This window comes from Ambystoma mexicanum, chromosome 1q (genome assembly GCF_040938575.1).
Source record: "Ambystoma mexicanum isolate Mex_15411 chromosome 1q, UKY_AmexF1_1, whole genome shotgun sequence".
Taxonomy (NCBI): domain Eukaryota; kingdom Metazoa; phylum Chordata; class Amphibia; order Caudata; family Ambystomatidae; genus Ambystoma; species Ambystoma mexicanum.
Window position 1 is genome coordinate 317,244,275 of NC_090922.1, and position 27,170 is coordinate 317,271,444.

The following is a 27,170-nucleotide window of genomic DNA, read 5'->3' on the forward strand; positions in this document are numbered from 1 at the left end:
AAGTGACGGAGTTCTTCCCGTTTTATTTTGGCCTCCTGAATCTTACTGGGGTCCGTGGTGTCACCTTCTCTGGCCTCTTTATCTAGCTGGCATATTTCGCCCCTGAGCCTGTTTTCAATGAGCGCTCTTTCCCTTTTCTTCCTGGCACCCTCCCGTATGAGGATTCCCCTCCAAGTTGCCTTTGCTGCTTCCCATACTCCCTGTTTAGGGACTTCCCCAGTATTGTTGGTTTTAAAATATTCTCTGATCTCTGTTTCCAATTCGTCCTCGTTACATCTCCATTTCTGCCCTCTAGTCGGCAAATCCTCCCAGTCAATATCAGTTAAAACCATGTTGTGATCGGACCAAGTTATTGGAGTGATTTCTGAGTGCGATGTGGCGTTGTACAGGTGTTGTGAGAGGTAAATATAATCGATGCGAGTGAAAGTGTTGTGGGGGGACAAATAGAAGGTGTATCCCCTTTCCTCTGGGTGCAATTCTCTCCACACATCAGTCAGCGCATATACTTGCATCATACTAGCATAATCATTGCGATCCCCTCTTGATTCATCATCTGCGGTTGGGTTGCCCGCCTTTCGGTCCAAGTCCCGATTCGCCCAGAGGTTAAAATCTCCACCGAGTATAATGTGACCAGTAGCCTCCAGCATTATTTTCAGGATGGTTCTGGAAAGAAACATGAGCTGTCCCAGATTGGGAGAGTAGATCATGGCCAGCGTTACTTCATCTCCCCCAATAGTCCCAGTCACCAACAGGGCACGACCCTCTTCATCCGACCAGGTTTTAGTGACTTGGAATTCGATCCCCTTTTTGATAAGAATCCCCACCCCCCCTTGCGCAGTGCCCCCGAGCCCCAGAATTCTATTCCACAATTTCTCCCCAAGACAGGTCGGCAGGGGCAGGAGGGCCTCAGTAGTCAGTACCTGCGGCCCCGATGCGACTATGATTGTGGAGCGCGGGAACTGTGTATAAAGTGTCCTCCCTACGCCATATGGTGTGCCCTTATTCCATTCAGTTGTCGTGTGTAGTTTCCTCGAGGGCTCTCCTGGGGGGAGGGCAGCTGCAACTTCGGGCGCGTGAACACTTCACTTCGTTCACTGTAGCGGGCGCCAGGCCCTGACACCTTGCCAGGGAGTGTCGCCCGTGGGCCTTCGGCAGTAGTATGGGATTATGCTGGCTGCTCAAAAGGAGGCCCCGCTCAGCGTGGTGTGTCCTGATTCCGTCCGGTTATCATGCACCGGTTCTTCAGGGGCCCTCTTGGGTGCGTGGGTACTCCACTTAACTCTCCGGGGTGAGGTGAGCGCTGGGCCTTGTCTCCCTGCCGGAGGGTGTCGTTTGAGGGCCTCGTGCACTACGCGGCCCTCCGCAGGAGTAGGGGGAGGGGGAGGGGTAGGCCTCGTCAGACCCTACTCTTAACCAGTGGTACGCTGACACTGCTCTTCCATTTTGCACTCCGCCATGCAAATGACCAGAATTTGGCAAAAGTGACCCGCCTATGTGTAAAGCTAAATGTAACAGGTGCCCGCCACCGAATTACGCAGGGACTCTTATATGAGCCCCTATATGTTTTTATAGAACCTTGGACATTTCTCTATTTAAAACTTTTGTATTTTGCTGTTTAGGATGCTACGGTTTCAAATTCACATCCCTCTTGAGAGTATAGCCTTCCTTCGGCACATGCTACCACAAAAGGCGAAGGAGGTCTATCTGGAGGAGGTAACTGTGCCTGTTCTACCTTTATGATCAGGATCACTCTTGTTATGTAGAAATGTGAGGGCTGAGTAGGGGCGGTTTTGCCTCTAATCACCCTTGCACTCCTGCAGGGCAGAAATAATTTTGTCACAGAAATAAAACAGACAGATAAGTGCTCATTCTTACAAAGAATATTAAGATAGTGAACAGCAGCAATCATGTCAGTGCACTATAGTTAATTGGGGCTTGACCGGGATCATGCCCTTAAATAGTGCTGGTAAGTGGTACATTTGTGGGAAGGTAGAGCCTTTGTAGGGTGAGCCATGCATCATTACACCTTATTTTGTGGGATGAAACACAACTAAAGGAAATTGTGTGTCGATTCATTATCCAGAATAGTGAGAATGCAATAAGGCACATATTCTCAGTACTTTTTGTTGGCACACGTGAGGAGATGTGCTCATTGAGAAGCCCTTTTTAAGCGCTTTGCCCATTTGGGTATAGTAGGTGGCGTTTCTCTGTATTTATAAGCCCAACCCGAATCCACAAACGCAATCCTCTTTTAAATAAATGTGGAGAAATTAGCGTCATCTCCCTGCATGTGTGACAGCCACGGTTCAAACTGCAACTGCCACGCTTGCATTTCTATCCCCAACACAGGGATGGCAATGCTTTTTTTTTGCATTTCACTTTTAAGGACCTCGACTCATGAAATGCGCTGCCAGCAACCATGTGGTTGTTGGGAGCCGTTCATACATCAGTGTCTGGAGTCCAGAGCGCACTGCTGACATTAAAGCAACTTTGCGCCCCTGTCCAGCCCATCCTGTAATGCGCAGGTCACCTTTGAGAATAAGCACATGTCTCTGCTCTTCTTTCATTTGCGCTACTTTTTTTAGAATCTGGGCCTGAATATTTCTGAATTGCCTGTTTGCAGGGGTGTTGCTAGGTTTGGAAAAGATCGGGGGCTAAGCTAATGTCAGGACTGGTGGGATTCGCGGCTAGCTATAGCCTTTTGTTTGTAGTCCCTGAGCATCTATCTGGAGCTACAACCAAAAGACTTGGGGCTATAGCCCCCTCCCAGCAACACCTCTGCCTGTTTGGTAGGAGGAGAAGATCTGAACGCTGGGGCCGTGTAGGCTCTCCCCCATTAGGTAGGGGCAGGTCGTCGTCTGGCTGGTAGCTGTGATGTGCTGACTCCCATTAGCCCCAAAGGGGCCTGTGCATAAATGAGGCTATTGTACCAAATGGAGGCCCCCATTAACCCCGATTATGTGGACAAGTGCACTGGGAATCTCTGGGAGCCAGTGAGAAACTCTAGCAACAAGGGGTGTCGTGCCAGTAAACTGATTGGAAGACCACGTCAGGGCTGGGGAGACTCTGGATTAACACTAAGGAGTCCGTTGTGTTTCAGCCCAATAACCACAAAGACCTCGAGGTCCATTGACCTTGGGGATCGGACTTAATTATTGAATTAAAGCGCTCAGCTCTGGGGCTACCTGAAACCATAGAACGGTGAGTCGGGGTGTCGACCTGCTCCCACTGGAAGAGAACAGGTGACATGCCTGGCCAACCTCCCAGTGTCTTGCAGCATCTCTACGGGTGGGGAGCAATCCTCGAAATGCCAGAAGAAAATGAGATGCTGTCCTGAAATTCACAATGATGGATCTTCTGCTCAAGTGGAGAAAGCTGATTGGCTAACTGCTGTTTGTTCTTGTCCATTTTAGTCAATCAAATGTGTATGCCTGCGTCCTTTTGGGGACAAGGACTCTTCGAGTTGGTCTTTAAAATATAATCTCCTAAATTGATCACCCTCCTTTGGCCTCACAAGCCCCCATGAAGGTTTATGGAACAGATTACTAATTGATAATTTCTTATAATGATAAAATGATCACTTAGTTCAGATGCTTCCTTCCTATTACTATTCTCAATCTGATTTCCTGCCGGCTCCCAATTATGCATCTTTCATTTGGTCATCTGCACAGGCCTCCACTATGTTTCCTGAAATTTATTGTAATATTGGGGGTGCCATTTAGGGATGGCCACATTTGGCGAATGATTTCATCCCCTAGTAATCATCCCTTTTCACCCGATCAGTGGATAAGGGTATTTTTTTTACTTGTTTATCCCTCGGCCGAGAGCTTTTGGGGGGATGTTTCAGTGCACAAGACGTTATGTTGTTTGGATTCACAGGGACTCTTTACTGATGAGCATGCATGCTTTCCAATCTTTGACTGGTCACTATTGGCTCAAAGGTAATCTTATTGGTGATTTCAGCAGCTCAGTAGTGCTCTGTCCATTGAAATACAGGCCACCCTAAGGATAGTTTCCAAAAATGTTCAGGGGTTGAACTCCCATATAAGTGCAGAGCAGTTCTGAGGCACCTCTGTAACCAGAAAGCCACTACTGCTTTGCTACAAGAAACACATTTGGCAAAGGCTGATCCACATCACGTTAAATCAAAGCTATTTCCATGGCAGTACTTTGCTTCAACCTGAGAGAAGGAGCTAGGCGTGGCAACATTATCATCCAAGCATTTAGCAAACAACCTTCAATGTCGCATGCTGCCCTAAAATTAAAACATTGTGATAACTTCTACATTATATGCTTTTGAAAATCAATTGGAGTTTATAAAAATAACATAATGATACCTCAACAATTTTAGATGGCACAGAGTTATGATGTCTGGGCTTAGAATTGGCAAAAGCTTCCTGATGTCCTCTGCTGAACATATGGGCCAAGAAGTAAGGACTTTGCAGTCTCAATTCAGGGATGTATTCCCTCTTCCCAGTCAGCCCTCTCTGGCCAGTCCCTGGCATGATTACATAGCAGACGGGTTGCAGGGCAAGACTTGCTCTGATGTTAATAAAATTTAAATATTTTGCTAAGAGGGAAGATATTCATTCTCTTAATCCATTGCTAAAAGTGTGGCTTGAGGTGGCAAGTCCAAGCTATCAATGTTGGAGAGTCTCTGCTTTCTTGGCACAGCATTGAATGTTAATGGTTCTACAAATATCTCTTCCATCATGTGGATAGAGCAAGTTGTAGTACAGTGTGCATCTATCGTGTGGCCTTTGATGCGCTATGTCCCTCCTTGCCGCTCCTTGCTCGATTCTGGGCATGCGCAGTCCCCTCTTCCACCGGCCTCTTACTCGAAGAGCTCCCTAGCCCCTTTGATGGTGAAGTGGCTTGAGTGACCATGGCCTTAGCCGGAGTAGTGGGACTAACAGTGCCCTTAGCTGTCACATTTGGAGTCACAGTGTTGAGGTCACTGGCCCTCCGGCTTTCCTGGATGCTGCATCTTGAGATTAAAGACTCCACTCTAGCTTGCAGGGCCATGATCAAGCCATTTGCCTTGTATAGTGGCTCCTTGCATAAATCAATTATGACTCTCATTATCAAGAGTCCGGTCGCACATTGCACGTGAGAAAGTAACACAAGTCATTAATGGCCTTCCCACAAATAAATCTCCTGGTCCAGGTGGATTTATAGCTCACTTTTATAAAAAGAAAACTTCCAGGCTATGTACAGGGACATCCACAGTGGAACACTCTTACTGACCCTCATTGCTGAACTGGAAAAGAATCCCCTTGTATGTACAGCATACTGCCCCTTAGCTATATTAATTTTTGGTGGCAGAAAATATTCTAGTATTTTAGCCATTCACCTGACCCCTGTACTTCCAATGTTTATAGGTTTATAGATCCAGAGCAGACCAGCTTCATTTTTGGGAGATGGGCACAAGACAACATTTGTCGTGCACTCAACCCCATAGAGAGAGTGCTAGAGAGAGTGCAGTGCATGAAACTCTCCATTCACCCTCCTCTCGGTCAATGAGAAAAAACTTTGCCCGGGTGGACAGTTTTCATTTATAGAACCCAACTATAAATGTCCTTGACCTAATATTCAGATGAATAATCTACAATTGGACCCAGCCTTCATCTCCAGTGGGACAAGACAAGGGGTCCCTCTTCCTTGTCCACTTTATCTATGGAGCCCCGGGCAAAAAGTGACGGAGAACAAGAAGCTATACAGGGACATTCAGTTCCAGGCTCTACACATATTTTCAGATGATGCATCATTCCTATTAGCTGACCCTCTTACTTCACTTCCAAACTTTATGGCTGGACTTGCAGATATTGAACAGATTTCTGGGTCCAAAAAACATTGATAAATCAAAAATTTTTAACATTTCAAGCCAATCTATGGACATCATAATCCTACAAAAACAATACCACTTAAGGAGGGCAACACGTCGTCTTATATATGGGCATGTATCTGACAGCCTCAAAACAAACCATTATGAGCATATCATTGCTGGGCTCTTGGCGGAACGCTCTTACAACGCAGTGAGATGGAAATCGCTTAAAAGCTATGGGCTGCCTTGCATAACTACCATTAAAATGAATGTTGTTCCCTTGTTACTAAACCCATTTATATTTTTGGGCTACTCCTGTCTGCTCCATTTCCCCTGACCTACATCGATTTTAACGTTAAATTGTTTCCGTTCATCTGGGGTAACGAGATGCATCGCATGGTGTGCGAAAACCTTAAGGGCAGAAGATACAATGGTGGATTGGGCATGCCAGACATCATAAAGTATTTGGAAGCGGCTCCTCAAGGTTTGTGCTTCGATCGGCTTAATGCCGATACCACTGGGAAGTGGTTAAGGCTGGAACAGGAATACTGTGAGATTCCACTGCCATCCCTCTTGTGGAGTCTCCGACAAGCTCTCCCTAAAGCAGGCCTTCATGCTACTACTATGCTTGTCTCATGCTAGGATAAAATGAAACGTTCCTTAAACATGATATTTTCCCTCGTTTCCCTAACCTTAGCTTTGGACAACCCCGATTTTCTCCCTGCATGCAAATCTGATGCATTTAAACATTGGCCGATGGAAGGCCTAATGCGACTGAGTCGACTCTATATTTATAAAAATGTTAGACCTCTCGCTGATTGCTCTAAAGACTTCTCCCTACCAGTAGGCAAATGTTATCACTATCTGCAATTGACACAATGGGATTCTCAGCCTTGCAGAACTGATATGAGGACCCAAGAACTCACTAGGCTGGAAAAGTTACTCAATTCAGGATTGTCCACAGACGGGGTCGCCCACCTTTACAAACACCTAGAGTTCCTGTTCAGACACCCATGCCTAAAAGAATGGGGTTCGGAATTTCAGCAAAAGCATAATGAGGCCATCTGGTACGAAACCTGGGAAAAGGCAACCAAGACGACTACGTATACGCAATTAAAATAGAATTCATATACATTATAAATGTGAGGGTCTCTTACTCCCCTCTATAAGATTTGTCCCTCCCTCTTACCCTTTCGTTGATGCTGCTCATAAGCACAGTGCACATTGTTATATCTTTGGTGACCTGCTTGCTCTATGGTGCAACCCTTCTGATATGAAGTTCTTATTCGTTTCAACCAAATAACAAAATTCGACTTATCCCAAACCCCGCAAATTATTCTTTTAGGAGATGTGGATGAGGTTGTTTTCTATTGGCCAACACGTCCCCAATCTAAATTACCTTTGCGCATGCTTCTGACCACCGTGCTTACTACAGCTCTGTACTGCAAACCCCCCTCAACACCTCCGCTTTAGATCTGGTGGGCAAAAATGTGGAACGTTCTAGCGATGGATACAATCTCAGTGTCTCTGCAGGGTGAAAATAGCAAATGGATACCTACCTGCCTCCCTTTGGTAGAATTTCCCCAAAAATCAGATGACATACCACTTCCTCACAGACCCAAACTGTTGAGGTTGCTTTACACCCCCTACCTTCCAGATGTATTGATTGCGTGAGACTGTGGTGTTCAAACCCATGCTGAAACGCAATCTCTTTGGATACCTCACTGGTCAATGCGGCTTAAAGCTATTATCGCTTGCTATAGGACACACGTTATGATTTTGTTGTTGTAATGCATGTAATCCCTGTGAACCCAATTTCAATTACGTTTTTATGAAGTAAAAATGTAGGGACGAGGTGCTGAAAAATGAAAGTAAAGTGGCCCTACTGAGAGGTTTTGGCACTTTCTTGTTAAAGCATATGGCAGCCTTGCAGGTAGATATGGGTACTTTGTAAATTAAAATTATAGTCTCCCATCTGAGAAGTGCAGGTAATGCCCCACTATAAATACAGCAGCCCTCCTGAAAATACTATTACTGTCCCATTACAAGCTTAGCCGTCCTGCTCAGGACTGATAGACTCAAACATGCTAGCCACCACCACACATTGTACCCACTGACAAAGCTAAAAGGGGAGTTCAGACAGCATGCCCAGCCCATCATTGGCTTCTTTGAAATTCCATTTGGCACCCCCAATCTTTTGACCCTAAAGAGAGAGGATATACTGCCAAGATGCCTCCTAGGTCATGAATGATCCGCTATATAGGTTTTGTTGACATACCATCTTCATACTCAACACACATACATTTTGGTCAGTCTAAAAGCATGCATTAGCTTTGTCGGTGCCTGCTACATCTGGATGCCTTAAGAGAATGGACATGGCTTCTCTGTTGAACATTCCTGGAACCCCACAAAATATGCTGACTTTGCAGACACACAATAAAATATATTTCTCAGAGATAGGATACCTGTCATTGGCACCAGTCAGGATCCTCTGAATACAGGCTCTATTGTATGGTACAAGCCCATGTACCGAGCAGTGTGACTAGCCAGCACCCTCCTCACTTCCCTTCCCTGTCCCCACTACACCATCAGCTGTTAGCATCTGTGTAGTTTCCTAAGTGGGTGCTAAGAGTGTATATTTTGTTTAAAGAAAGTAATGTACCTCTGCTGGACGACCCGGTAAAGAGGGAGACCTAAACGTGGCCCTCGTTGCACCTATGCCACTCTCATCCAGGCGGCAGAGGAATGAAAGGTGTACATCGTTCCTGATCCCCTCATCTCCATTGCCGATTTACCACAGGTGTGAGAAACACTATCTGCCCAGACAGCCATTTAGACCCTATCCTGATGAGGGCGCTGAAGATATACATTTGCAGTCAATGGAGCAGGTAGACTGAGACCATTCTGATGCTGATGACGTCACGACTGAAACTACGACATAGATGCTTTAGACATTAAGCACTTATGCATACCTGCATGAAGATACGCAGACATTTTGATTAATTTGCTTGCAGACAAGAAGAACATGTGCTTATGACCCACCTAGATAGAGGACAGACACACTCTCGCTATGCAGTAACCACAAGTTGCACAAGAATACATATAAACTGCTTGCTGATGCTAAACGCAACTAACATGGACAGCCATGTAAGTAAAGATGGAAGCCACGATTGCACTGAAGTGAAAGGAATGTGTTATGTTATTCGCACTTATAACATGCACTATCGCCCAAAGGCATCTTGGCACAACTCACCCACTAAGCAACTAAAACAGAAGCGCCTGAAGCGTACAGCGAAATTGGAGATGGTTAACCGTCTCCCTTAAATCCCCCAGTAAACTGTTCCATACTTTACTGGCGGCATAGGAAAAGGCTTGTCCACCCATACAGACAAGGGGAACTTTCGGGATGGCCACCACATTAGCCTTGCCAGAGTGGAGGGGCCACCCTGGAATGTAGGGATGACATTTATCCTGTAGGTACTCGGCCCCCTGCCTATAGAAAGCCCGGTGGACCAAGCACAAAGATTTGAACTTAATCCGCTGGCAACCGGGAGCCAATGAAGGGCCCGCATTACAGGGCTAATGTGCGCCCCATACTGAGAATTTGTTGCCACCCTGGTTGCTAAATTCAGCAATAATTGTGCTGAAAGGACTCGAGAATACAGAGAGAGGCTGACATGCTGATATTGCAGAGATGTGCAGACCTGGCTCCCAGTACAGCCACTGTGCATATTCTTGCCAAGGACACCGAGAGAGAAAGCTTCATACTAGCAGATGAGATAGGAGATAGGACACCTGCGTGTGTAGAAGCTGAAAATCCTCATAAATGCAAGCAGGAAAAATCAAGTCCCTGAGATCACATGTGGTCCCTGCACATGTGATCTCAAAGCCTGGAAGACAAAACCTATTAATTCGATCAAAGCTAAGGCAGTTGTTCTCATCCAACTGAAGGCAGGATGATAAAAAAGTAATACCAGGTTCAAAGTAGAATTTTCTTTCTCAAGGCCTAGAGGATTGGAGATGGTAACTTGCTGAGAATATGCAGCACCTTGGGCCGTTCTCACCACTTTGAATAGTTGCACTTGGGCTGGTAAGTTTCCAAAGTTCCAAGGCTGAGAAGACATCTGTTGACCAATCCCTATTCACCTTCCACGTTAAGCTCACACTTTGTTGCACCACCCAATCACAGCACACTAACCTAGGAGATGGTCACAGGAGGAGCCACCAGACATGTTTCACCCAATCTATGCACTTATCCACCTCCACATTGTATATGTAGTCTACCTTACTAACCAATCTCGTTCCACGTCCAGTTTTTATGATGTATCTTTATTCTGTGATGTCACAGAGTCTCAAAAGGGGACAACAGGCCTGAGATTGCTGAGAGCGTTTTGGAGAATGCTGTATTTTCCAACTTAATCCCTGTGTCGAAGCTTCAAATAAAACAGTGAGAGGCTGATTCATGGAATTATATGCGCCGAAAAAACAGGGATTTGTGCGCCATTCTGCCCGCAAATCCCCATTTGTTAAACAGGGATTTGCGGGCAGAATGACGCACAAATCCCTGTTTTTCAGCGCAAATAATTCCATGAATCAGCCCCTAAATCTTTTATTACATTGCTAGACTCTTTTGTTTTTTTGGGTGCAGGGATTTTCTTGGCCCAGTTCCTCTTGTTGGTAATCAGAGTGATTAATGACTCCCTCGCCTTAATTCAGTTGGTAGTAGAGTATGGTCGTAAGACGCCCAACAATTATGTTTTTTTCCTGCCACGTACCCGAAGGTATGCGTCGAGACCTGCAAGGACCAGACTAAACATCATGCGTGGAAACTGAAGGTTATGAGGAGCGCCCTTGGTAAAATCCATGCCCGCTCCCCATGGAACGCCAAGCAGACTGGAAGGCAGAGTGGCAGATTGTAGGGGTGACGGTTCAAGAGGTCTTTAGCAGTTCGGCGGAGTGTGAGTATAAGTCCAACAATCTAACAAATATTGGGGAGGGAAATTGTTGTTTTTTTGCTTTGTTTCAAGATTGTTATGGAACTATCCTTGTTTCAAGGTGTTAGCTATGTTACGGATGAATTATGTATGGTATGTATGGCTCCCTGTTTCTAGGTGACTAACTTAGTTTATGGATGGAAAGAAGTATACCTGTTTCTAGGCTGTTAGCTTAGTTTACGGATGACGGGATGTATACCTGTTTCTAGGCAGTCAGTTTAGTTTACAGATGTAGAGGTGTATCCCTGGGTATACGCACTAGCTTAGGTCACGGAAGATGGTACCTTAGTGAATCTTTATAGATGTATTCCTATGCTGTGGTATAGAAGGACCATATATTTTTAAGAGATGGTATTCCCTGTGATTTGAACAGTAGGATGACAGCCATGGGGTATTTGTGTTGTCATGTCTTGGTGTATTGTGGAGTTTGAGAATGCAATGAAACTATTATTTTTGCCCATGGGTTTGTGATGTCACATAAAGGGTTGTTAATAGGACATAACACACTCTGCCCTCCTCCAAAAACCCCATACACACCTAATCATCATCCGCTGGGATCTACTACCACACAGGCCAATAAGGGCTTATCGAATCCCGGATGCCCGTCCCTCGACCCGCGCCCTCCTGACTCCCCGCCCAACATTCAACCGTATCATGATGACATTCCCCCTCCTTCCTAGCATCACTCATCATTTGGCCCATTTCTTACTGGAGATTGCAGCGCGTGTACAAGGTTATAGCTCATGGTGGATCTCTCCCCTTGCACCGTTTTGTTTTTGTTTCTCCCTTTTGGCTGAGGCCGGGTTGATATCCAGCGTTCTTTACTTCCCTATACAGAAGTTGCCTCTTTGTCCTCCAGGCTTATTTTCGGGTCCTTGGGCCTCCCTTCTTCCCCCTCTTCCATCATTGTGGCCATTTCTTCTTCCTTGGAGATCAAAAACTGTTGCCCTTGCTACTCGAAGTGTAAGGCGCATGGGAACGACCAGTGATATCTGATATTGTTAGTGCATAGCCAGTTGGTTACCACTTGCAGCCGCTTTCTTTTGGCTAGCTTGCCTGTGCCAAATCTTGAAACAGGACCAGCGGGGTGTCCCTGATCCTCACTGGCTCCTGCTTACGTGCCTCTTTAATTATTTCTTCTTTCACTTGGTACAAATGTACCTTGGTCAGAACATCTGGAGTGAGGTTCCTATTAATTTGAAATGATGACTATACCCGATGGTTACGGTTCAACACTATTTCTCGGTCGCCTTCTGCACCTAAAATGGACTGGAATAGAGTTTGCACATATTCCGTTAGGTCCCCATCTGATATTGCCTTCGGAACCCCTCTAATTCTGATGTTGTTCCATCTTGATCTGTTCTCTGTGTCCTCTTGTTTATCCAGGATAACCTACATCTGATGCTCCATCTCCTCTACCCGTTGCGCCAGCACCTCATGTTCATGGCCTTGTTCACACGTTACTGTCTCCAGCTCATCCACTCGCCTCTCCACCGCCATGACGTTCTTATTGCTGTCTGAGATAGCTTTTGTTAGGTCTACGGTGCTCTCTCTAATGTCCTTTTTCAGCTCCTGCAGCATGGCTTGCAGATCCATTCTCCTAAGTGGAGAATCCTCCCCCTCCTGATTGACGACTGGGGATGAGTGGATTTGTGCATTAGTCTGTTGTTGGGCCCACTTCGGCGTCCCTGCGCCCATCATAAGCACATTGATATCGCCTGATTGTGGGCCTTTTTTCTTTGTTGACTGGCCGCCATAATGTCTCGACGGGTATTCCCTTGCTTTGTCCCTTCGCACTCAGTTCTTCTGTCCAGGTGCAGGAGGGTGGAAGGAGCCCCCTCCACACTCGCTGCGCCTTTGGCTTCAGCTTTGTGATGTGCCTTTTGTTTCGCCCCTCTGGGATTGCCGACTCTCCCCTTCAATTTAAGATGATCTTGTTCCTTATGGCAGCGCTGAAGGAAATATCTGGCACCGGGTCAGTGACACTGCTGCATGCCTGTTTGCCACTTTCTCAGCCCACTTAGCACCTCAACCTATGCTTGCCGTATGTGTCTTGGTCTGTTCCTGTTATGCATTGAGAGGTTTGCCTCCCGGTTTTGTTACACTTGAGGGGGGGGGGGAATCTAGGGTGGGTCCACATCCATGTGCCCCTCTCCTCCACATTTCACCTCCTGGGGCCCAGGTCCTTCCTCCTTGCTTCCACTCCTTTGTTCTCCACAGTCCATTTAGGGCGCTCCCCACTCCCTTGACTCTGCTGCTCATTGGAATCTGTTTCCATTTACCTTTACTTTCTCCTCTCCATCAGGACTATTCTTTTCCCAGAGAAATTGCTGTCTTGCCGGGCTCCAGGCACTTTCTGGGTTGCAGCTTGTATTCCCCGTCAGCTGCCGTTAGGATTTCAATTGCTGCCATGTCAGACTCCTGCTTGGAGCCATGCCACGATGCTCTTCGTTCTCGCCTCCTGCCGCTTTCACCCGCTCCCTGCTTCACCACTTATGCGACAGGGAGCCGGGTGCCAACCCTCGCTCCCGCTTCACTGCATGCACCTCAGGGAGCGTAGGCCCACCTCTGCCCCGGCACGATCCGTACCCCTCAGCGCCTGACTTGATATCCTTTCAGCATCGGGGGCTGTGCCGCCCTGCTGCGCCCGCCATTTTGTCCTTCCTCCGCCGGCTTCAGAGTTCGGAGCAGACGTACCTTTGGATATTCTGCACTCCCACACTCATAATAAACCGCACGCCTTGCCCCTTACGTTAGGGGGTCCTTCACTTACGGTTTCAGGGCTTTTGGTCACCACATGGGGGTGAAAACAGGGTGGGAACGGGAACCACGCCCCCCTGGCTAGTGCTTCTTTTATGTCTCAACAGCTGGACTCAAGTCTGGGGAGGTCAAAGAAGAATGATGAAGATGACCCACCAGTAGAACTGCATGAACTTCTCAAGGCACCTCTTCAAGTAAAGAACTTCACAAGGGTGTGGCACAAGCAACTGCCATAGAGCAAGCAACAGACATAACTATTAGGGAAAAAGGCATGGACCGCCCTTGGCAATGTCAAGCCCTGCAGATGTGACATCCCCCGGGCCCAACTCGTAGACGATACACCACAAGAACAAGAACAAGAAGAAACACAGCGGCAGACCCAAACACGATCAAGAACCAGAGCTAGACAGGAGAATATTGAAAGCTAGATTAGGCACACTGGGCCTCATTACAAGTCTGGCGGTAGCCTTGCTGGTAAAACCGGCAGGCTGCCGCCAAACTTGCACATTTTACCGGCACCCGCCAATGGCCAATTACCAGGACATTACTGCCCTGCCTGACCCGGCAATTGCCCATTCGCGGGTGCCAGAAAATATTCTTCCCCATTCCCATTTGACCCCTATAGGGCTCAATGGGAATGGGGAAGCCGGATGCACCGGCACCATTCGTGAATGGTGCCGGTGCATCCGACATGCTCTGCTCACGTGTGCCTGTAGTCCTGCCTGGCCAGTCCTGGCGGGTGGGAAGGCACCCGTGAGCAGAACTCATAGTTTGCCAGTCCGGTAACTATGGTGCCAGCAAGCTTACCAGTACCGTAGTTACCGGACCGGCAAACTTGTAATGAGGCCGAGTGTCTTTTGCCTCATACTAGGTGGACATTGCAAATATTTTAACTGATTTTAGACAAACAATTTCACACTTGCATGAACACTGAAAGACACTTTATGAACTCATAACAGCCTTGGAACAAATGATAACAGCCAGAGTTTTTATCTATGCTTTTCGTCTCTAGGTTGCACACACCTATCCAATACTGACAAAAGGTAACATGCCCATTATTACCTAGATTGGTCATCCAAAGGTGCAGTTTATTTTAAAGCGTGTGTTTATTGCTGCATTATTTGAAAAACCTGAGGGTATTCTCACTCCTACTCCCCCTGGATCCTCTTCTCAAGTGGCCAGGGAAAGACCCTCGCTTTTGGATCCTGACCCTGAGCGAGGAGTTGCGAGGGAGGATCACCTGGGTGGAGGTTCCTTGGGGATTGGTAGTGGGGTGCCCACAGGCGAGACATGGTACCCCCCTTTCCCTATTCATGACCAACCTACCCTTCCCCCGGCCTTTATCATAGAATCCCTCCCCTCATTTCCCCACATTGTACCTTTGATAGTATTGAGATGAGGTAGAGGCAACTGAGAGTAATGAACACTAAGACCTCTTTTCACCAGTCTAGTACTGGGATGAGGAAGATGCCTGCAGAGTACTTGCAAGGTCAGGCATCTCCCTTTAATCAGAGTCAGGCAAACCCAATTGGGAATACACACCTGCAACCTGTCAAGTGGTTGAAGGTGTATAAAGAGACGCCAGTGGAAGAGAAAAGAGAGCAACAGGGAGGCCTGTGCAGGAGAGACCAGGAGACCCTTTCTGTAAGAAGGCAGCCATGGTGGTACTTAAGTAGGAGCCAGAACACCGGCGGACATCCCACAGGATCTGGGCCATGGGGCTAACTCAGGTGTGGGACCCTCCGTGGTGGAGATCGAGCAGCTGGAGCTGCGAGACAGCAGGAGAAAGAGAACACCGTCCCCATACTCGCAGAAGCAACAACGTTGCCGGCGTGTGGGGGCTCACAGAGGTCGGAGCTCCAGCCAGAGAAGCGGAGAGGATCCCAGGAGCTGCTGTAGCGGGACACCAAAGTCGTCGGGGAAAGCCACTCAAAAGCGGGGGCACTCTGGGCGGACTGCGCATGAATAACGAAGGACAGTATGAATGAAAGCTTCAACCTAAGCTGAACTATGCATATTAAATACCGACCTGAATGAAAGTTTAAACCAAACCGGAACTATGTATATTGAATAGCGAACTGAATGAAAGTTTGAAGCATTGCTAAACTATGCAAATTGAATAGTGAATTGACTGAAAACTTGAAATTAAACATATTGAATATGGAGTTGAAATACAACGTTACGGGCAAAGTAAATTGCTAATAAAAGTAAGAAGAGCTCCCACATCAAAGCAACTTATGGGAAAAAGAGCAAATGTGAAAGACTGCAACGAAAAGATGGTCATGAACAAGACCACCACAAAGTGAATCATATGAAGGAATACAGTGCTGCAAGGCTGGCACACAGAGGTCCGTAGAGTGTGAACCTGTATATAAAGCCAAGAGGCCGACAAAGAGAAGCCAAGTGAAGGTGAATCTGTACACATGGGCAAATGCTGAAGAGCATGTGTAGGCTGAAGTGCCTACGGGTCCTGGTTGCGTGATCTGCGATGAGTGGACTGTGTGGACTGACAACTGAGCCTAGACCAGTGAGCCCTACATTTTGAAAGCCAAAGACATTGTGAAATAAACCATGAAGGAGTACTGTAAGGTAAATGGTGACGGAAACCAGAAGGAGGGTCAGGCTGACCTAGAATTAAGTTAAACTTTGAAAGACTAAAACAAACATTGGTTGCTACATTAAAGTCTTGGGGGAAGGGAACCCTGAAACTTGATGAACTGCAAAACGTTGTCTTGAGCATGGAGCCTCAAGACCATTTTCTTTTGAAGTGCATTGCTTGGAACTTGGGGAAGGGAACCCCGAGGATTGTGTAGAACTGTTTGAACTTTAGTAAGGTTATCTTAAGACATTTGTGGAACTTTCTTGAACTTGGGGAAGGGGAGCTGAAGAGGAAGTTAGGAGCTTTAGTTGTGAGGGTAAGCATAGGTTTTGGACACAGAAAGACTTTTAAGTTGAGCTCTTTGACTCAGACTTTCCTTAGTTTCTTTCAGGTAGGAAAATCCCTCCTTATCATAGGGAAAGTTAGGCCTTCTACCATCCTGACATTTGATTTAATAAACCATTTTGCTTTGAACTTTGAATCTTTTGCCTGTGTCTTGCTTCATGATGCCTTCACAATAAGCACAGTATCACCACAGAGGAGCCTGATTATTCCCACAAATGATAATCATGAACATTCAGAGTCTTGGTAAGCGTTTGTTGAACTTATGGACAAGGTCCAGATTGTACAGCTCTACAAGTCGTGGGAGCTGCAGCCAGAGCCATTGTGTTGACATTTTTTGCATTCTGCTGTCTCTATCTCTTTACCCTCTTTCCATACCAAAAGGTTGCACTGTCAAACACACACACGGAAGTATATGTTAAAACAGCCCCAATTGCCGATATCACTGAAGCCATGTCCGAGCGACTCACCAGTGCTGCACGAGAGGTCAAAAACTTTGAACATCTAAATACTTATTTAACTGATTCAGCACACGTTTCTAATAACGTGTGTCATCAGGATATGAACAAGGTGAGGAGAAAAGCCACAAAGGAGAGCTGATATGTGTGCTCTCTCATCCCTTATGCCAAGAGGGCTTCCAGAACATTTATAGCCACCAAAATCCCAACAGCCAGAGCACAATGCCTTATGCAATTGGTGCTCTGCACCACAAGGGGCCAATTTCTAGGAAGATGGGCCACACTGCCATGGATGTCACAGAAGACGTTCCTGCATGAAGACAGCTACATCAAGACTCAAGCAATGATATATGATTTTTGGAGTTCAGACAAGACAATAGAATACATTTTGAATGGCCCAAGAACAAATAGTGATGCAAAAGTAGTTGCAATGTCCAAAGACAGGGAGAAGGGAGACAGGAGGGATGCCAGGATCCTGGGAAAGACCTCAACTGCTTAGTTTAGTTTCTTTATTTATACCGCGCGTCGAACCCTGGGGTAACTGGGTGCCTGAGACTTAGAGCAGGTTACAACAGAATATAGGCATACAAGATGATAACAGTAAGTGCAGTTGACCGGGTTACATGGTGGTGGAGAGGCAGACACAGGATAAAAGTACATTGATTAGTGTGTCAGACAATGGTAGAGTTCTTGTTGGCAAGCCAGGACTTAGCTTTTGCTCTGAAGGTCCAAAAGGATGGTTCTGCTCTAAGGTTCAAAGGTATAGCGTTCCATTGTTTGGCGGCTAGGACTGGGAAGCTGGAGCTTTTTTTAGGGAGAATTTGGGGATGGATAGGCAGTGAGAGTACAACGTTCTGGTTGGTCTAGTTGAAGTGTGTTTGTTGAACTTGTCTGCCAAGTATTTGGGGGCGTCATTAGAGAGTCATTTGTGGACGATGACGAGAAATCTAAGGGTAATTCTGTCTCGTACAGGGAGCCAATGGGCATCTTGTCTGAAGATGGAGATGTGTGAGTGCCGCGGGAGGGCATTATTCTGCAGCACCTGTAGTTTGTTCAAATTGCGCTCTGAGGTGCCAAGAAACAGAGTATTGCATTTTTGAGAGCACTAGCGCTCTGGCTAATGTAATGCCACTGGAAGGGGAGATGAAAGCTTTGCAGGCATTAATGAGCTTATTTGTATAAACTGTGGAGGAGGCTGTGGCGTTCACCTGTTTTTTGAGCGAGATTGTGGAATCTAAATAAACCCCTAGGGTTTTAATTTCTTTGGCCACAGAGATTCGGTAACCGTCTATGCTGATAGAAGTGTAACGGGGGTCCAGTTTGTTTAGCCGTGGTTGAGAGCCGACGAGAAGGAGCTCAGTTTTCTCGTTGTTGAGGCATAAGCCGTGTTCTGCCATCCAGGCTTGGATTTCCAGGTAAAGGTTGTTGATCCGTATGGAGTCCTCTTCATAGCAACCTGACAGGGTGATGAGAACCTGGGTATCGTCAGCATAATTTGTGTATGTGACACCCAGGTTATCAAGGCGGTCGAACGATAGCTTTGTGAAGATATTGTATAAGGTCGGTGAGACACACAAACCTTGTGGGACGCCACAGAGGATGGGGATAGGGTGGGCTGAAGCCCCCGGTGAGAAGACCCGGGTGGTACGGTAGGCTAGGAAGGATTGGACCCAGGCAGTCGCCTGGCTGGAGAAAGCAGCTGAGGCCGTCAGATGTTCTGTGAGGATCTGATGGTCGACGAGGTCAAAGCCTGCCAAGAGGTCAAGCAACAGTAGAATGGCTAGACTGCCCTTGTCCTTCGCCTCGTCCATCTGAATTTTTAAGTCCAGAAGGGCTGTCTCTGTTCCGTGCCTTGGTCTGAATCGAGATTGTCTAAGGCCCAAAATGTTGTTCTCTTCCAGGTGCTTCTGGATTTGCAGGTAGGCCACTCTGTCTAAGATCTTTAGGATGTAAGGGACGGTGGATGGGGATGAGGTGGAGCAGTTGTGAACCGCCAACCAATCCAAGGTTCTGCCTTTGTTATGTGTTGGGGCTGTGATCCTGTGCTTGAGCAGGAGGAGCCGCCAGACATGTTTCACCTAATCGATGGGCTAATCCCCTACACATTGTATATGTAATCTACCTGACTAACCAATCCTGTTCCACCTTTGGTTTTTATGTTGTATATTTATATTGTGATGTCATAGAGTCTCAAACGGGATGACGGGCCTGAGATCACTGAGAGAGTTTTGGAGAATGCTGAATTGTCCAACGTAATCCCTGTTGTCGAAGCTTCAAATAAAACAGTACACCTTTTGTTACATTGCTGGACTCTTCCATTTTTTGAGTGCAGGAGATTTCCTTGGCCCAGTTCCTCTTGCTGGTAATCAGGGAGATTAACGATTCCCTCAACGTATTGTGCTGTTGTCCCTGATGTCCACTTTCAATGTTGATAATGACAGTCATTGACATTGAAAACAGACTTGATGGACGACAGCACTGTGCGACGTTGGACCTCACAGCAAACGTTATGTTTCTTTTTTTTTAAAACACCATTAGCACCTGTGTAGATACGTACACAGGTGTTAACTGCGATATTACCCTCATCAGCAGGCCCACCCTGTCGGCAACGTCACTCTTGCCTGCGTTAAGGGACCCTAGCTTGGCTCGGCCCATTAACTTGGGCGGTGGGCCGTTGCTGACATGGTCAGCCCGCTGCCTCGGGTAATATCACTTCAGAAATATACCATTGGATTCTTTTCAATTTCATCTGATGATGGTCTGTCTTTGAGCACAGAAAATGTTGCAATAAAACACACTTTAAGTGCTGCAAAGTTGTCTCTCCTTCAGCTCCACTTCGACCAACAATTCAGGAGGTGCTGCAGGGCCACTGCTTGCTTATGGCTGGTCTTGTCAACATTTGTCCTGTACCTATGTGCTGGAACACAAATGACCAGGGGGCGTGTTGGCGGGGGGGGGGGTTGGTTGTAAACGCAGAGATTCTCGGATCGCTTCATTTCTTTGGTTTGGGGAAGGGAGAGGGTTCACATTTGTCTTTGCCTTAGGCCCCAAAAACCCTTAGTATAGCTCTTCTACCAAAGCATTTTCATTTCCTGGACACCCTGGGCAACATGCACAGTGCCATATTACATTATGTGTGGTGACTGCCTGCATTTTTCCCTCCACACACTTTTCCAACTAGGTGGCATCTCCCACATCTAGTGAGAGGAAGTGCCAAGTGCCCCATTACCATTTACTGAAATCCGAGCCTTTGTCCCCATTCGGTAATCCCTCAATACCTCTTACCTTTCCAATACCAGACATGCAATGCCACAAACACATAAAGCAGTAGTCACTGAGTTCAGGCTCTTGCCTTTTCTGTCTGGATGGGGGAAACCTGGGTTGATTTTGTCAGTGATCCAGAGGGAACCGGGGGAATTCACAATGCTGACAAAAACAGGACTTCACCCCCACAAAGAGGCTGCTAGGAGGGCGTGTGGGAACCCCCTGAATCTCTGACAAATTCCCCATAAGTAGCACATTTTAAATGTCTCCTTAAATCCACCAGAGTAGTCTAAAATCTGCACCCTCAATGGATGCGACTGGCTGCCTGCACGCCAATTGTAATTGGTGATGACTTGGTGGTGCAGGACTTTCCTTCAGATTTCACCAAGGCAGCAGCGCACCATTTACACTGAGGCGTTTGGAAAAGGGGGCCCGATGCTTCTGTTGGGTTACCAAGCCTCCATCGAGCTAGCAAGAATCTGGGGAACTGGTGGACAATGGGCAATGCAGCTGTTTTGTACCCTATGCGTCTTTTGCATGCCAAGTATGTTTCAAGATTGACAGATATTTAAGGCTTCATGAAAAAGTTCAATCATGAAATCAGACGTCCAAGTGGGGCCAGCAAGATCAGGAGCCAACTCACACCTGCAATCATATCATACAGAGCAACCCTGAAAATCAATGCCTATGAAAAATGCCTCAAGGTTGAACACCAGATAATCATTTGGAAGCCACAGAATCATGCTTAGGGAAATGTTTTTAAAAGGTTTCAAACTTAAGCCTCACCTTGTGCCAAAAAGACAATTCCACTGATGATGATGATGATGACAATGATCATCTTGGCAGCAGCAAAGAAATTCTGTACGTAGCTGCCCATCTTCACGCTGAGCGAATTCACAATCGTGATCGATACTGCGAAAAGATAACACAATGTCAGCAATGTCAGCATAGATCGTCATCATACAGCATTGCTCAACCAGCTAATATTGTGTATACTATGGCATGGGCCAGAGGCATCCAGTTATGCAGCACTGATCGCTGTTTATTGTATACAACTGTAAGAAGTGAAACATATAATCAAAATGTTTGCTTAACATGTGACTACCAATCCCATAATCCTATGCCATCAATTCCTAGTTCCTGTCCACCACTCCCAAAGGTCCTTCTTCCTCATAGGCTGTCTCACACTTTTTCCTTACGGTCCCCGGGAGAGGACCTCAATCCACGAGATGAGAATTCACAATCTCATTTGCATTGGCTTCTAGAGCTATGCACGGACAAACTGTTAAAAAGTGCCCACGAAGCTGTGTTTCGTCTCATGTCACTAGTCTGTATGGTGTTTTACGGGTTGCTGCTAGCACATAGCGTTTCAGCATATACTTGATACATGCGGGGGAAGCGACAGAGACCCATCAGAGATGCTCTAAGACGAGGAGATGCAAGGGATTGTGTTGGTGGAGATTTAAAATAATATGAGGCTATATTATATATACTGCTACTGGGTGGGGTCCATTGGATTTCTGGCTAGAATTGCAGTGGAAATATGGAGAACTTGGGGCAAGCCCCTCTAGGGCCCTGGGTGGATTTACATGGCCACGCTTTAACTCAATCAGAGCTCCTTACTGATGAGAACTAGAGGTGACAATGTATAGATTTTATTGACTTTCTAGTAAAGATTATGCTCTAACTAAGGCGTTAGGTGACACTGTGGAGAGCGCTCTTTATAGAATTCCTCTAGTACCTTGTTCTTGGGGTGGACCATGGCGAGGGGGCACCAGTAGGCCATGTTCAGGTCACTACTTAATTAAGGAAAGCCCCCACTAAGAGGAAGTATAATGAGCCCACAGAAGTAGCGTGCAATGCATTACCTCAGCCATATAGCCATAGACCCTCTCGCCACAAGGATGAGCAGCTGATGGCTAAAAGAGTCAAATTGGATCAAGATGCATCACCAGGGGAGGAATAGATAACCTCCTCACCTGCATTCCCGGTGGACAATGATGATGGAGTTGATTATTAGCGATGATGATAATGATGTAACTGGCATTGATCCAGGGGAAGCACCCTCAGGTCTCAAGACTGTTTGCTTAATGCTTTTTTCAAGCCTGCCAGGTATTCAATTTCAGGGCACTGGCTGCCCCTCTAGTGCATAGCCAAATACAAAAGGGTATTAGTACAGAAATTAGATTTGGCTGAGAAGGCTAAACATCTGAAGTGTTTTTTGGACAAAGAAGAGGTCAGTAGATGGAAACGATGTGGCCCTCTTTTCATGGGAAGCCAACAAATCTATAAATCATGAAAGAAGAAAAGGAATTTCTTTGAAAATAATTCTTAAGCTAAGAGCTTAAAAAGAAGCAAAAAGATTCCTCTGCCACTTTGAGATTCATTCACAAAGATTGTCATGTGTAAGTATGTCAATTAATTTGCCTATCTGCGCAAAGCTCCAGCTTTCATTCTACAGGCCTCTGCTGTGTCATACCCAGAGTCTTTGATTTGCAGGAAGGTAGGAGGGGTGGGAGGCAGTGATTTGAAGGAATGAGGTACAGTAAGATTCAAGATGGACAATGTCTTCCTTCTGTAGGTTTTTGTACCTCCTGGTTTCCTTGGACCTCCCCTCATCACTGCCTGTACCAGATTAAAGGGTCCTCCTGTTAATTATCCCCTTCAAGTATTTCCCCTTTTAGCTGCAGTGTTTCCTGAAGGGCCTGTTCCTAGCACTACCCCCTGAGGATGCCAACCTCTCCTATTAGGAGAGGTGTCAGAATCCCTGTGAGTTTCACAATAGGATTCCTGACTGTAGCTGCATTCAAGTGTTGTGCAGAGAGCTTCAAAGGCACAGGCCTGCATCCAACGACTCATTCATGTTTAGGCAAGTGTGGGAAGCCAGAGTAGGGGATTAAGTGTGTCATCAAATTCAATGTTGGCTATTTCATTTAATGCCTTCATGAATCATTATATCTATCTTTGAATACGATCTAGTTTTGTATTTACTTTAGCAATCTCCCCAAGTTAGAAAGGGGAAGCGCTCCAGGCACCATATTCATGAAGTTAACATTTATTAATTGGAGCTTGTTTGTTTCCCATCATATGTATTCACGTTTTCTTACCATAAAAGGTGTGTCTGAATGTTAAAATAACCTTCTTTGTAGACATGCTAGCAATATATTCTTTGAAGGCCACTTTCAGGATGTGGTGAGTAATGTTCCTTCTAGGTTGTAGACAGCTAACACTTTTTTAAACAGGTTTTCTGAATGTAATTCCACATCATAGTTTCCCCCACCCTGCAATACTTGATCAAGAAGGTGAGATGTGTCAGTAGACATCTGTATGATAGGAAAGTAGTTGCACAGCACCAATCAGGCTGGAACTGGCCTATAGGGCAACAGGGCAATGCCGAACCAAAAACACAAGATGCTAGTGTGGGCCAGTTTATTTTGGTCCAAGTGGGGCACTTTTTTGTCCAACGTGGGCTAGTTTGATGAGTTACTTCACCATGCGGGTAGTAGTTTTGACCAGTGTTACTGAATAAATATTCTTTAAAATGCACAATTTGCATCACATTTTATTTAAAGAAAACTCCCCCTTGGGTACTTTTCAAACAGTCTGACACAAAAGGAATGAATTGCCATTTGCAAATGTGGGACACTCTTTCATTGGTGCCCGAGACAATTTGATGCCCCAGTACGACCCAGGCGCCAAGTGAGCTTTTAAAGGCTAGCCCATGTGCGGGGCTACTACACGGCTCCAGAATGTGCACATTTGGTGCTGTACATACTTTTATGTTAGGTACTGTTTGGCCTTCTGCAGATGCCTAGGAGAAAGTATATGTGGAGTTTAGTTTAGTTTTACATCCAATGGCTGGCAGGCCCATCTCGGGAGAAACCAACTGACAGCAGTTTTAAAAACACAGAGAATACATTTACTTGAGTTCCTGAAATATAAAACATTCAGGAGATTCTCCCTAGTGATGGACATCTGTCACAGACCCTCACAGGTACAAAGGCACCCACCATTTTGGGCTGGTTGAGGGTGTGTGTAGATCAAGGAACCGCAGGACAGAAGTGATGATTCCGAGTGGTGTGGAGCGGGGGAGAAAATGAGCAGCAGGGGAGGAGAAGAGACAATGAGAGGGCAGATCGAGGAAGAAAGAAGGATGAGAGCAGTAGGGGAGGAGAACCCAGTGAGCAGCAGTGGAGAAAGGAGAAGAGATGATGAGAGGGTAGGAGGAAGAAAGAAGGATGAGAGCAGCAGTGGAAGAGAGCGGAAAAGGAGCAACAGGAGAGGAAGATGGTTAGAAGAGAGTAACATCAAAAGAGGAGGACTTTCAGAAACAAGCATTGGCAATGCCAATAGTTTTGGCGTTGGGTGCAAAGTTTTAAAGGAGGATGTGATAAGGGTTGCAGGTGTGCAATGGAATGAGAAGGGGAATAGAGCAACGGAGTAAGCCATTAATAGTGGGTGCCGAAGATTAGCAATAGGAAATATGAGTGAGGAAAGGTGAGAGAGTAAGAGAAAAAGTGAGTGTGAGAGGAAGGATGAGGGAAAAAGTAAGGGCTGAGAGCACAGGTGAGAGTTGGAGAACATTTAATAATGGAATATCATCAAGAGTGCCAGAGAGAGAGAGACTGCGCATGCAGGGTGAGAAAGTGACAGCTTGTGCGCAGAGAGAGAGTGACAGCGTGCACGGAGAGAAAGAGAGAGAGTGCACATGCAAGGAGAGAGCGACAGCGCACATGGGAGGAGAGTGACAGCATACATGGGAGAGTGACAGCACACTGGGAGATAACGTGAGAGTGCGCAGAGGGAAAGAGAGGGACAACATGCAGAGAGCACAATTGTTGGAGAAATGGCAGCAGTTTTCTGACTACTCTCTTTAACTGACATACAGGCTACCCCAGCCCGGTGCATTGATGACAAACAAGGTAATCACACAGACTAGGGACAAAACCAAAAGGGAGCAATAAACTGCCAGCCAAACAGATGTGTGCCGTTGTGCACAATGCTTACAGCACATTAAAAAAAAAAAAAAAAAATATATATATATATATATATATATATATATATATATATGTATATATATATATGTATATATATATATATATATATTTACATTTACAAAAGCAGACTGAAGCTTTGCCTTGTGTCTGCAGGTCTATGGGTCTTCCGTGCCAAGCTCAGCCAGCTTCTAGGAAGCCAGTTCCTCTCTGGTAAATAAATCACGGCTGTGGACCCGTTTCAGACTTTGCCAGCATGGAGGATATGCTCCATTCTAACAACAAAGGCAGCTCGCCTGCCTTGTAAATTAGAGGCTTGCCTGGCTGTCTCAGTCTCCTTCTGCCAACAGATCACTCCACCCGGACTTTAAACATAGTCCGACAGATGTTCATCTGACAAAAAGCATTGGTGCATACACATGAAAATCTAATGTGCATCTAGTTAAGTGCAGTCATTTTGATCCTACTTCGGCAGCATACACAGCTCCCCGGTAACAGCAGCAGGCCTGCAGACGCAAGCGAGATTGTCAAGGCCTGGTTGGTGCTTCGGCCATTTCATAGCCAAGCATTGGCAAGTTGCCAAGTCTACGCCATACACTACTCCTGAACTCCCCCTTCTCTTCTTTTTTTCTTACATTTACAGTACCAATGATTCAGAGATTAGGTGGCTTATGCCACCACAGCTCCAAAACCAAAAAGCATTGATTAAGAAGAAGTAAGGGAAGAAAAAGGAGACAGGTGCAGTGGAGGAAGCCACAAGTCAAATATCACCTGTGGGCCAACGGGTACGGCATGGAGACGTGATCCTTTGGTGCTCCCGAGGCCGCCAGCCATATCCTGCAATATCCTGCCCGAATAATAACTGCAAATGAAGTAAAAAAAGTTGTTTTCCGGTATCGGAATATAACTGGCCCTAAATGCTGTAATCTGAGCAGAAAACCGTTTGCTAAATCCATAGAAATCAGCCGACAGAAATCAAAGTGACTGCGTCTGAATGGAATCCAAGATGGCCGCTGAGAGCCGCTGAGTGCGAACGCAGCAACTTTCCACATCCTGGTGCCTACTGAAATGAAGCCGCACACAGACAGTGACTGCATCTGGAGGCGAAGAGTGTACCCTGACCCTTGCATGGACCAGCACATCGGCGGAGCACAAGCGACGACGGCGGCGAAGGAAGATCTTCCACTCGCGATGACCGACGCCAAGCCTCCCGCCCTCCCTCCCCCAGGCACTCATGCCGAGCAGTCGCGGGCGCTCCATCTAACGTTGAGCGCCTGCTGATACCATCAGAGACCGGAGCCCAGACTGCAAAGGATCCGGTAAGGAGGGGGGAGGCGGGCCCCGGACTTTGTACCCTGGCCGAGGAATATTGTGAGGGGGAAAACCTCCGACTCCCCCTGCCTGCCGGGGCGGACGGGCTCTTATCTGGCACTGGAAATCACGAGAGAATGTAGACCCATTCGAGGAAGGCATGAAGTGAGAGGTCGGCCCTAACCCAGTCAAGCCCCCAACTAAACAACTGAAAAAGACGCCAGCCTGGCCAGAAACACCAGCACAATAATGCTGGAATCATACACATAGATCCGGGAGGAGAGCCCCAAAACTGCGGATCATGAGCTAAGCAGCTAAGACACTGAACTGGGATCTGCCTGCTCTGCCCGTGTAACCCTCTCAAAATTGAAGTACAACCACCGTCTCCTCGACATACGTGAACCCAGCAGCACAACCTCCCAGCCTGGGGATAACTGAAGGAGCAATCTAATGAACATTTAAAACCTGCTGGGGACTGAACTCCTGCCCAAACTTTCGCTCCAGCACGGATAGGGGCAACAAGAACGGAAGAGCCAGGGAGGGAGGGCAGTGGTGGGCTGCCAACATAAACCACCTGCCAACCGAGTGTCCATGCACTCAACACTGCCTCGCAGTAAGACACAC

General features: G+C 46.6%; 1 protein-coding gene across 1 annotated transcript in view; it reads right to left on the reverse strand.

Moving 5' to 3' along the window:
* SLC7A9 (solute carrier family 7 member 9) overlaps positions 1 to 27,170 on the reverse strand; it is a 659,969-nt gene that overhangs the window by 330,949 nt on the left and 301,850 nt on the right. Inside the window, exon 5 of the mRNA XM_069639081.1 lies at positions 21,028 to 21,153. Coding sequence (XP_069495182.1) covers positions 21,028 to 21,153 — 126 coding nt within the window. The remainder of the gene's footprint in view (positions 1 to 21,027; positions 21,154 to 27,170) is intronic.